Source organism: Pleurodeles waltl, chromosome 1_2 (genome assembly GCF_031143425.1).
Source record: "Pleurodeles waltl isolate 20211129_DDA chromosome 1_2, aPleWal1.hap1.20221129, whole genome shotgun sequence".
Classification (NCBI taxonomy): Eukaryota; Metazoa; Chordata; class Amphibia; order Caudata; family Salamandridae; genus Pleurodeles; species Pleurodeles waltl.
The window spans coordinates 957,194,375-957,207,353 of record NC_090437.1 but is presented as its reverse complement, the minus strand read 5'-3'; the positions used below and the strand labels follow the sequence as shown (position 1 = coordinate 957,207,353).

General features: G+C 45.3%; 1 protein-coding gene across 1 annotated transcript in view; it reads right to left on the bottom strand.

The window, feature by feature from the left end:
* Positions 1-12,979, bottom strand: part of PPAT (phosphoribosyl pyrophosphate amidotransferase) — a 172,770-nt gene that overhangs the window by 25,371 nt on the left and 134,420 nt on the right. The window contains exons 8-9 of the mRNA XM_069200814.1: positions 413-540; positions 56-277 (exon numbers count right to left, since the gene is read on the bottom strand). Of these exons, the coding sequence (XP_069056915.1) occupies positions 56-277; positions 413-540 (350 nt within the window). The remainder of the gene's footprint in view (positions 1-55; positions 278-412; positions 541-12,979) is intronic.

Sequence of the window (12,979 nt, the reverse complement as noted above, 5' to 3'; positions counted from 1 at the left end):
TTGAAACAAAACAGGATTTATCCGCACTTTACAATCTGCTTTGAAGTCAGCTCACCTCTTTTGCACCAGAGTCCCTTAGCAGCTTTATAATGGGTGAGATAGTATTCCCTCGCACTATGGAATCATCCACAAGGACGATCCTTTTGCCGGCAAAGTTATCCGATAAGACTCCAAATTTTTTGGCGACTCCCAGCTGGCGTAATCTCATGTTTGGCTGGATAAAGGTTCTCCCGACATAACGATTTTTACAGAGGACTTCCACATACTGCAACCCACACTGCAGAAGAGGGGAAAAAAGTAATATTTTAATTTACAGTCAAGTGTTCAGGCACAAGAAAAATGTATGCTTGGGAAATATTTCCAATGATTTTATCAACACGATACTGTAATAACAGGCTGAAACAATCACTACCTTTTCTGCGTAACCGAGTGCTGCTGGTGTTGCAGACTCAGGCACTGTGCTGACTAAGTCTGCTTCCACTGGTGCCTCAATTGCCAATTGCTGTCCACATCTCCGTCTTACTGAATACACCATCTGGCCTTAAAGGTAAGAGAGAGACTGATCAGGGAAGTATAACATATGCTTACCAAACCAGTAAGTTGGCTTAGGAAGTTAAGCAATCACTGCGTAGGTCGAGATGTAATCTGTAGGTTGAGATGTAACCTGTAGGTTATCGGTTTGTGCCTGGAAGGGTTGTCTCAGCTTTTTACTTGTCTGTTAAAAGGAACTTGTTTCTTGATAGTTTAAGTATACATAAATGTGGTATTAACAACAGTAATTTGCAGCACTAACAAACAGCACAACTGGTAGAACGCACAACAAATAAAACCACACAAATCTTTACTACTACCACATCACCCTACTTTCACTAGACTACCTAATAGGAAACCTTTGTATCCACAAGGCCAATCAGCTACTTCTTATAGCCCATAGTCAAAAACATGGACAAAGCCACTTTCAGTACTTCAACCAAGCTGAACTGAAACATCAGCATTTTCTGTCCACAGGAACACTTCCCTAGCATCCTTGAGGTATGCTACGCATTTCCCTCTCAAGATGCCCTTTCGGCTGGACAGTTTTACTGATGGGTCGCCTTCAAGCTCTGGTGGAAAAGTTTTCAAATGTTTCGGAACTTTCTTCTGGTGCCCAAACCACCAGTGGAGTACACTTCTAAGTGGCCCTGGCTCTCAGGTGATGGCACTTAGAGACGCATGGTGTTCAAAGCAGAGGCCAACAGCAAAGTCCAGTCCAGTGCCGCTGGTCAGCTGGTCACTTGAGTGAAAAGTCCTTTGTAAATTGTGTCCTTCCAGCCACACAGGAGGCCAGCCAGCCGACCCTTGGAATCCACTACCTTGTCCTGGGTACAAGAGGTAGCAGGTGCAGTCCTTCAGTGCTCCTGTCAAGTAACACACAGCAGGTCCAGTCCTCTACTGATCTTCTGCAAATCAAGAAACTGTTCTGGGGAGGTGCCACATTTATGCCTGCCAACAGTTGGTGGTTTGGGTGGCTCCTGGGCACTCCCTAACCAATAGGGTAAGGGTTCAAGGGTCAATCCTACCCTCTTTTTCAGAAGTTCCTGTTGCTGTACTGCAAACAATCCCACACCGCTCCTCACTCTCAAAATTCAAGATAGGAAACCCTTCTTCCCTTGTTCAGAGCTTCTATGAAGTGGCCAGGGTAATGAGCAGTCCACTCCTCTGATCACTCAAAACCGGTTCTGGGGGTATATTTCCTCCCATTGCGCTTGGTGCCAGCCTGACTAGAGGGAAAAAAGTTGGGTCCTTTCCATGTATCACCTAACATTTACTTGTGACATGGTAGACCCCTATGAAATAAATTACGTCCACTAGTCCCACTCTCAGTGGTCTTCCTGCCAGGGGAAGAAAACACCTCCCCAATCTCAGACCTTTGTCTCTGCTCAGTTTTCACACCCCTTTCAGATCTAATTCAGGACAAGTACAGGTTGGACAGTTGTTGGAGAGCTAATGTAAATTAGACTCTAGTAGCTTCAGGCAGGATAAATGTAACTTTCTAAAAGTTACATTTTCCATATGTTTAAAAGAAATTCGGCTTTACCAATACATTGCTTTTCTTTATTAAATATAAAAATAAGCCTTCAAAGTGCGTCTGCTGCTGATACAGGTTAAATGTTATGGATTAAAGTGCATAATTTATACTTTGACTTTTCCTATAAACTAGTTACATCCTGACCAGTGGAAATGTCATTTTGGGCCTAGTCACCGGAGAAATATGCCATTACTAATGTTGCACATTCCACTATTAAATATTATGCACCCCTCCTTGAGGTGAGCAAGGTGTGCTTAGGGTGACATTTAATATTCAAAACCAGTATTCCCTGTCAATAGGGTGATTGAGAAAGATCAGGGTAGCAGGGTTTGAGTTGCTGCTGTCTGGCTACAGAGGATATGACTTAAGTGGAGGCACAATAGGTGCATGAAGTGGCATGTAACTTTCCATGCCATGTGTATATTTCTGCACTATATACCATGGCCTTATAGGATAGTTAAATGTGCCAATCAGATTTTAAGCCAATTTCGACATGTTTGAAGGATCAGAGGAGGCATAGTGGACAGCAGTGCCCCAGTGTTCAAAGTTAAAGGTTACTAGCAGGTGAGTACTAATTAAAATGAAAAAATGTGGGTGACCACTCAAAAAGAGGGTCACTTTGCAACATGTAAAAATTGCCTCTGACGTAAGGTTTAATCATATCAAATCATGGGAAGCTCACACAGAGTTCTTTTTATATTCTATCATGAAGACCTAGGATGCTTTTAAATTAAAAGTCACTGTAAGAGATGTAAGACAGATGTTAAGAATAATATACATTAAAAAAAAGGTCAGAGTATTGAGAAAGGCCATGAAGCTGCAGACCTTTTGCCTTCCATCTCCCCGCAAACACCTCTAGATCAGAAATGAACCACTGCATAACTAGATACGGCATATCAGTAAGTCAATAACACTCTGGCTTGTTACAAATACCTTCATAACTAGGAGTGCATTCACCAAATAAAAAGGTACAGCACAGCTGAGAAGACAGCTGGGTATTTAAAACCTTTCAAAAGTAGTGGCAAAGGGGTGCAATACAACAATCAAAACAATTTGTGATGCCGAAGACTCAGTGCCTGAACATTGTAGCACCTGTAATGTTGGTTTGTGTGAGAGGTGATGAACTGGTGCAAGGGAGACATGCAAGGGCTTCTGCAGTGTAATTACTGAAACAGTAGGTGCAATCTTTTCGTACACGTAAGTGAGGGTGCATGCTAGTATGCTACTCTCTCGTCATGCAATAATGAGTGCCTAGAGTCCCCAGGTTATGGACAATTCCCTAGTCTGAGCAGGAGGGTGCTGTGCAGTACCTTTGTGAATGTTAGATGGTATTGTTGTATGTCACTGCTAACCTCCGGGCTACCCAATTCCGATGTCCCAAGTCATGCTTAGCTCCAAGTCTTTTTCAAGGGTAGCTAGACCCTGGAGTAACCTGGGTTTCTGCGTGACATTACTTTTCCTGCAGTTATCAGTCACAATGGAGTTGTAGTCTGCAAAGTTGGATGACAACGATAGCTTGTTTCTTTCACATTTGCTGTGCATTCAAATATCGAGGTAAAATGTCAGGCTCTGTCTTCCAGGGAGCTTGGTGGCTACTTTTCTTTCTTTGACTTTACAGTGAGGATTTATGTGACAATGCTGGCTACTGTGGGGTGCTTGAGGAAGACAGTACAATGTTATTTTTTCTAGGACATAACAAAATGTAAATGTTTGTACACAAATGTGCATATATTTCAGAATATATCAGAATTTTAAAAAAGCACAATTTTGGTAATTCTGAAGTGTATTGGAAACAAATATTTTAACATGACCAAAACACATCAATACACTAGGTGATGACGTTTCCACACATTATCGTTTGTGTGCTGTATACCTGCTACCACATCATGCGTGTTCCACTTTGCACTACACTACTCTATGCCAACACACTACTCTGCACTACTCTACTATGCACCACTTCACTCTGCGACACTCCACTCTATGCCACTATACTCTGCAACACTGCACTTTACACCAACACATTCCTCTCTGTACCACACCACTATATGCCAGTGCACTCTATGTTAACCCATTCTATGCCACTCTAATCTACTTTGCATTCTACACCACTGTACTCTACAGAGCACCACTTCACTCAATCTAGACTCTTCCACTTCACTCAGCAGCACTATAATCTGCATCACTCCACTATCTGCCAATGCACTTTACACCAATCTTCTCTGCACCACTGCACTATACGCCACTATACTATACCACACTCCACTCTGCACCACTCTACGGCACTCTACTCTGCAACACTGTACTCCATGACAGTCTACTCTGCACTCTCCACACACCTCTGTACTCTGCACCACTCTACAAAACTGCACTCTACACCACTTTACTCAAAACCAATGCACTCTAACAACCTACTCGGCACCACTGTACTTTATGCCACTTCACCCTAGGCCACTCCAATACTACCCTCTGACGTTCTACTCCATTAAACTCTACTCCATTCTATACCACACCACAACACTTTAATCCACTCTACACAACTCCCTCTATGCCACTCCACCCTATCCCAATGCACTCTTCTATCCTATGTAACTCTAGGTCACTCCACTTTCCTACAGTACTCCACTTTACGACACTCTGCTCCGCTCTACACCACCATCTACACCACTTTACGACACTCTGCTCCGCTCTACACCACTTTACAACACTCCACTCCACGACGCACTACCACACTCTGCCACGCCACTCTACTCTACTCCACGACGCACTACCACACTCTGCCACTCTACTCTACGACGCACTACTACACTCTGCCACTCTACTCTACTCTACTCCACGACGCACTACCACACTCTGCCACTCTACTCTACTCCACGACGCACTACCACACTCTGCCACTCTACTCTACGACGCACTACCACACTCTGCCACTCTACTCTACGACGCACTACCACACTCTGCCGCGCCACTCCACGACGCACTACCACACTCTGCCGCGCCACTCTACTCCGCCGCGCCACTCTACGCCGCCGCGCCACTCTACGCCGCCGCGCCACTCTACGCCGCCGCGCCACTCTACGCCGCCGCGCCACTCTACGCCGCGCCACTCTACGCCGCGCCACGCCACTCCACGCCACTCTACGCCACGCCACTCCACGGCACTCTACTCCACGCCACTCTACTCCACGCCACTCTACTCCACGCCACTCCACGCCACTCTACGCCACGCCACGCCACTCTACTCCATGCCACGCCACTCTACTCCACGCCACTCTACGCCACGCCACGCCACGCCACTCTACTCTACTCTACTCCACGCCACTTGACAACACTCAACTTCCTCCATGGCACTACTCCTTCCACTTGACTCCGTCCTTGACACACTACTCCCTCCATGACATTTCCACTCGCTCCATGACACTCCACTTTACAACACTCCACTCCCATGCCACTGTCCTTTACCCCACTAACTTTGACCCATGCTGAACAGCAGCCACACTGGTGTACAACATGGCCAAAACATATTGGCAAAGCCAATAGCTTTTGCATATGAGAGACCTATTGGTTTGCCAATTCTTGTTCTTTCTTGGCTGGCATTTTTTAAAATAATGACATCACTGTTAGTTGGCTGCTCTATTTCCTCTGCTGTTCTGATGTTAGCTTCACTATCAGCTGGTTTTCCATTCATGGACATTCTGCTTTTTGGTCATTAGTTGTGAGGGATTCCCTAAAAAATGAAGCCTCACTCACTGTCAGATTAAATTTAAACTGGTTTTGAGTTGTAATTATTAATGCTCACCTATTAAAATAAGGTCTCCCTGCTGTGCATCTGGGGTAAGAAGCTCTACAGTGGTTACATATTAAAACGTATGCTGGCTGAGCGAGCAATACTGCACTCTGAATTAACCTGGCATCAGTGCACTGGCATTTCTGTGGCCGATGGGACCCAAAATAAATTGGTTAATGTCTTGCAATTCAATTGAGAATACAAAAACAGATGTTTAAAATTTTGCTTTGGCTAAAGTTTTAAATTTATGATTTTAAAACTGATTTTACACTTGGATAAATTATGCCTAAATTGTAACTATTGATAGGTATGAGGCAGGTAAACAACTGATTGGTCTCACTCTACCAGAATTTGGGTCCCCACATCCAGATAAACTTCAAAGGACTACAGGGAATGTCTGAATGGGATTTCACTTTACTAAGTCAGAGACTGTCAGTTCCCTGTAACATACTCGACCCACAGAGCCTAAACAGAATGAAATATATTTCTTAGCCTTATGAAAGCCCCAGGTGAATTGTGGCCAAGGGTGGGAAACGGCCTGAAGTCATACTGTGCCAGAGGATAATGAATGTGAAAATAAAACATATACATAACAAGATGGCTCCCTTAACTATCTTCTAACACAACCCAGGAGAAATTCTACTGCAATTACCTTCTTCTTCTGAAATGATCACTTTGTCACTCAATTCTGAGTGATACTCTTACATACCCATAATGTGGGTCCCTAATGCATGTCCAAACTTAAATTTACTTTATATACATTCATTTAATATATTTTAAAATTGGACATATTTCCCTGGGCCAGCGTTCATGGAATTCATGCACTAAGTTACCCTGCTGAGCCAAGTTAATTACTCTGCTGGCCACTTGGCAGTTCAAAGTTCTCCTTGACCAATGCACTCCTTCTGAGGAATTCACTTTCTCTTGGGAGAGGAAAGTGATGACTCTTACACTTTCAAACAGTAATTAGCTTCTTTCTGACAATCACAGACACAATGGACCTAGGTAAAGGAGGCGGACATTTGGCACCAGTCACCACACAGGGATTCTCTAAAGTCTTGGAGGGTAAGCAATCAGTTTTGACTGGGAGAAGCCTGGCTCAAAGGTAAGGTCTTTCCCAATGCCTCGTTAAGCTGTCATTATGAATATTCACATAATTCACAGTTGTGTAGGAAGGTGGCAGTTGGACAACCCATGGGATGCTACCTCGAAGTGCCAGTCAGGGGTAGCTGGGTAGTGAGGCAGCTCTGGATTAGAGACTCCCACCTTATAGAATTGAGAAATCTATTTCTAAACCCCTGCACAGGAAAGGACCTTTGTGAAGTAGAGAACAAAATAGAGGAAAGATGGGTCCATATCATGGATGACCCATCTTTCTGGAATGAAAGGACTCTTGACTTACATTTTGGACTTTTGTTTGCATTCCAGAGCTAGAAGCATTCGCCTCTCAATTCCATTGTGGGGCTAACAGAGGGTGGAGTTGATAGGGAGCCTGAAAGGATGGTGGCCCCCTGGGAATTCTATGGTCAGGGATTTGCTGTTGGTGCTCTAGAAGCGAGTGCTACAAGCTTTTGGTGTACATACAGATACCTTGAAAGTGGCAAAAGTCTTTGAGGCATGCAGGCAGGGACAGTGGCCTGCCTTGAAAATAGTGTAGTGTTGCTGCAGGAACACAACAGGTCAGGAGCCTAACAGGGACAGAACAGGAAGACAGGGCCAAAGCTCTTTCACCCCATTGCTGTTTCAGCAGTGCCCAGGGATATAAAATTAAACAATTAACTTCTAAACATCTGCAGGACATGAGGCTGAAAAACGTCAATTCTAGTAGATGGTGCACACCACTAGGAGCAGAATAGTAGACACCTAATTAAAATTAACTAGCCCATCAGCCTCAGAGCCTCCTTAGTGACTTGGCGGATTACCTGAGGCTCCGCAGGGATGTTGGGTCAAGGCTATCACAAGCTTGTCCATAGATTTTTATGATATTCCCTGAGGAGCCTGCAATCAATTGAGTAATAGCCCCATAATGCCCCCCTCCCCAGGTATGAGCAACATCTGGAGCATTGTTACTCTCTTTGTGAAACTTGCCCCATTAAGAGTTTGTGGCTTGCCAGCCATCACACTGCCTGAGGAGCCCCTCGGTCTGCCTGAGTGGCTGTGAAGCATTTGGGCTCCCCAGGGTACAGAGCATGCTGACGCACTGCAGCTGGCCACATTGCACGCAGGGCGACAATAAGGGGGACAGCATCCTAGCATTGCTCCCCTGCTAGGGCTACAGATGGACGCAAGGGCCACTGTAGGTAAAGAGGGTGGGCCACCCCTCGGTTTATGGTCCCTGGGCATCAGGAGGGAGGAGTGACGTCAAGAGGTCTCATAAGGGGTCACCTCCCAGGGCAGGCCCTCTTTGGTAACCAGCAATATACTCCCACCCACCCAACAACTTCATACTAGGTCTAGAAGCATATAGGGAAAAAGGGGTAGGTATGTATGGTATGTAGACTAATGTGTATAACATGACTTTCTTTACAGAAGAATCAAGGATCGTCGCAAGGTGGAGTTACAGGGTGATCCTAAAGCTTTAAAATGAATAAAAAGCCACCAGATAGTGATTCTTGGAGCCTAAAGCAATTCCTCAGGTCACTGGGAGTCTTTACGGCGGGGCCTGGGAAGACGCCAAGGCGCTCTTTAATCCCTCAAGGGACAGTTGGAATCCTGAGCAGCTGTGGAGACTGGCTGGGGGTCTCGCTCTGACTTGTCAGGAGCATGACACATAAGTAAAGGAGGAGAGTGGCAACCCACGATAAAGGAACGTGCTGTAAAGAATCTAAGTGCGTTGGTGCTGAGAACACCAAACAGGACAGCTCTAGCTTTCTCAGGATGGGTGTCGGCCATTTAAGGAACTCCCCTCCGACACCTGGATCGCCCGTAAGCTAACCCAACCTGTGTAATCAATAAACTTGTGACATATTGTACCCACAAATGGTGTCTCTCCCATTTAATTTGTCACATGCATTGTACTGTTGTAAATCTCTAGGTCCACACACCCCAAAGGGCTAGGGGTAGCAACGCTATGCCTCTTGCCACTCTCCTGTGCACATTATCAGGCCACAGAGGAGCTTCACTGCAGACAGGAGGAAGGAAAGAAAGCTGGCTTCCCTCAACTGCACCATGAAGACATTGACGGGAGAGCTGGGACTATTCTGGAATGCATGGGCTCTGAAAATCGTTTGGGGTCCTCAAAAGCTGGAGCATGTGTGCTGCTCGTGGGCCACAGGGCCTAGTTCCAAAATATTACCGCCAGCGCCTGCAGCAGTTTAAAACAAACAAAAATGGAAATGTTTTTGCCAACATTTCCTTTTTGCTGCAGCAATAAAAAAAAAAAAAAACTTACTGGACACTGATTTTAAGAATGGTATTTGTTGTGTTGCGGAGTTCTGAATGTCTAGCTCACAGAAATATCTATTAACTCTTGAGCTGCTGTGCTTTGTTACTCTTAGAACAAAGTCTTATAAGGTGTGTGGTTTTCAGTGTGGGGAACCGCAGTCCGGGGCTCACGATTTCTCACAAATTGTTTTAAACACCATGGTATCAGTCATGTGTTTAGGAAGGTACACAAATTTACACAACTGTTCTAAAGAAACTCAAAACAGCACTTACTCTAACCTTTAAGCGGCTTTCTCTCCAATAACAGTTCCTGATTAGCATGCATGGAGCATGCAGAAACAGAGAATAAAACATGTGCAGTCTTTCTGAGCAATTTTACTCAAGTTCTACTCTGTATTGCGACATGTCTGTAGCGTAAGAATTTTCCAAGCTAAACCCTACCGCAGGAAAGGAAAACAAATGCACACAATGGTTAAACCGGAGCAAAAACACCACAGAAAGGAATTCCTTTACATTGTCACTAAGAAATATTCAGCTTTCCTTAAAAAAATGGATCTTCCTGAAACTCCAAGTTGGGCACAAAAGAGTACATCACAAGTCTGGATGAGATGACTGAGAAGAGATCTAAGGGCCATCAACAGTCAGTAAGGGAGAATGAAGGGAATCAAGAAGATAAAGCTAAATACGATTGAGGAAAGAGCGTACACAAGGAGGTGTAAAGGAGGAGGGAGAACTGTGGATAAGTGAAAAAGATGTACCTGAGTGGGAATGGGAGAAGAAGACTAAACCAAGTATATGAGGAGAATCGAAAAGAGCTCACTGAAACCTATGGATGAGCAACAACATATGGTTCAGGGGTGAGGTAACATAACCTTAATTAGTAGCAATGTAAGAGTGTTAAACATTGTGAAAACAAGATCATTTCTATCATTAATACAGCCATGTAGATACGGCGTGCTTAGCTCATCTCACAATAGTGTCGCGCAGGTGTCACATACGACATGGAGGTGTCACATTTAAACACAATGCAAAGGAGGGAATGCCATCCACGTAAGCAAAAAACATTCAAATGTGGCAGCTCTGGTTGCGACGACACTGGCCATGCCTGAGACCGCATTGCCATGAGGGGTTCCAGTCTACCTCGTTAGATCTGTAATGTTGGTGTCTGTAGGCAATGAGAACCCAGAGCAATGGATACACGCGAGAACGCTACAGTGAGTGTCACTCAAGTGGTGAGCTCAATCAGCAGGAGTGAGTGTGCTCACGGAAGGGGGTATGTGATAGTACACTGCAGCATCCATTACAGAGGCAGGTCCGGCAGATGATAAAAGCCCGACAACAGGGCCAAAGAACAAGCTGTTCAAAAGGTCATCAATAGTTACTGCCTCACTTAATACCGTCCCAGCCGTCTGTTAATGGCCTAAGTGTGTAAGGCAAACGAATAAACTAACATCTTCAATAGGAATGCCCACAGATAACATACGACTGCAAGCATCTTCAACGCCTGAAGAAATCTGGCCAATGCGAACTAAAACTAAAATAAAATGACTGCGTTGAATTATTTTTGTTAAGGCGGAGCCAAGATGGCCGAGTGTATGTCCTTGCTGAGAGCTCCAGCGAACTGCAGCTAATGGGACCCGTCCCCATTCGCTGCATCCAGGAGTTCTGGGGTGACTGCAACTACGGCCCCCACCCTGCGAGCTAGCTGACTAAGGTCTGGGATAGAGGGGTCTGGGATGGAGGGGTCTGGGACAGCTCCCTAGCTTCGCCTGGGCTTCGATGAGATGGTGTGAGGCGGCACACCCAGAGCTGGGTGGTGCCGGCAGAGACGGAGGGAGGCTTCAGGACCAAAGCGACATGGCCCTCGAACGGTGAGGGTGTGCTGGAGACGGCGAGTGGCACCGTGGTGTGTGGCTTGGCGGCCCTGAGCTTTGGGTGAGTAGCAGCTGGGGAGACTGGTGTGCATGGAGATTTTAGGAGGGAATGATTATGTTATGTGCCCCTATCCCATGCTGCTGACTTTTGCCCCCAACTTGGATGTGTGTTGTTGTGAACTCACCCTGCCAGCCCCCACTCCGAGCGATCCGTGATGTAGGAAGAATAGGAACACATCATATACATCACATACATACAAACATAAGTTCCCAAATCCCAATACAAACCTTTTAGGCTAGGGATAGTTGTAAACTAATGTAAGTAGTGAAAGGCTTAATACATGACAAGCTAAAAAAGACAGACTGTGGGTTTAATAGAAAAGGCAGGTCATATTTAGGACAAACAAACACTTATTACTTAGGAAACTTATACACAAGCTGCATTGTTAAGTTAGCTGTGCTGAAACACACAAGAGGCCCAAGCCACGTTAGAATTAGACTTTTTCTTTAAAGCTGCACCAACTGTTGCTTTCAAAATCTTCACTTAGCACGAACAGGGTGGAACAAAAGGGTGTATCCTACTTTAGCACAAGGGTCCCAAAAACCACAAGTCATTCATATCTTGGTGAGGGGAACTGTGTAAGGGTCAGATAAGCATTAACACAAGGCAGGGCCACCGTGAGCATCATGTAACATATAATCACTTGTTGTGCAGAAAAGACAGAGATGCAGAATGACGTCAAGGTTACTTACCCGCCCATGAGGTGACCAGTAATCGTGCATGTGCTCTTGTCAAGAGGTACCTCTCCCCTATTATCTTATCTGTACTGCTTGTTCTTGCTTACGTCAATGCTGAACTTGTCAGCATAGTTTTTTGTGGGTTTTACAGTATAAATACCACTGCTTGTGAACTAGAACTTTGAACTTCAGTCATGGCCTCTATGTTGAGACTGCCTGTTGTTCCCAGCTGAAAATTGATTAAACCTATATTTATTGTGTCAAATTGATCTGTCTTATTTTATTAACAGATTTCCCTCTAACATCCGGGCCTACTCACTGGAGGTGGTATCTCACAGCACTGGATTACAGTATTACTGGACCTGAGCCTTGGGAGTGATCAGTGAGGGTAATATTAATTTGCAATGATAAAAGGACAACATGCCACAGTAGTGGCATTGGGATCTGAAAATTCCTAGGAGAAGGAGCAGCGGGGTCCCCTGAGATAATGGTAGGGATATTCGGCTCATGCTTCCATCTCACTTTCCCTTATTCCACAGATACGGGCCCCCTAGCTTTTCTGACTTATAGATGAACGGTCTCTGAGTGCAGTATTTGAGTCTTTTTGCATGCTATTAGAGGTGAACTGGGATTAATTACACCGCGAGGCGAGAACGGACCCAGACACGGCCTCCATGCTGCAGAACATCACACAGTGTTATTCCTCCTTGCACGTGTGCCACCTAAACCTGGGGGAAGGGAGGAATGGGGGCACGGGTACGGCCTCGAAATCCCACCATACCATTGAAGAGAGCATCGCTAAAATGTCACAAAGCGGGGCTGCTGACAAGAGGCTCAGGACGGAGGTGGCCGCCCCACCATCTACCTTAGACATTAAGAACTTAATATTGGAAGGTAATAAGGCAATCACCGAGAAAACCAATGGTGTCGCCATCACAGTAGCTCTGCTGCTCCAAGATATGGATAAAATGAGAGACTGAGTAAAATATGTGAGGGGCAGGGCTGATGGAACTGAGGAACTTTAGGGGGCTAATACTAGTGAGTTAGCAGATCAGGAGTGGTGTTTACAGCCCTAGGAAGACAAACTGGCTGATTTGGAGGAAAGGTCTAGATGAAACAATGTGCACATTC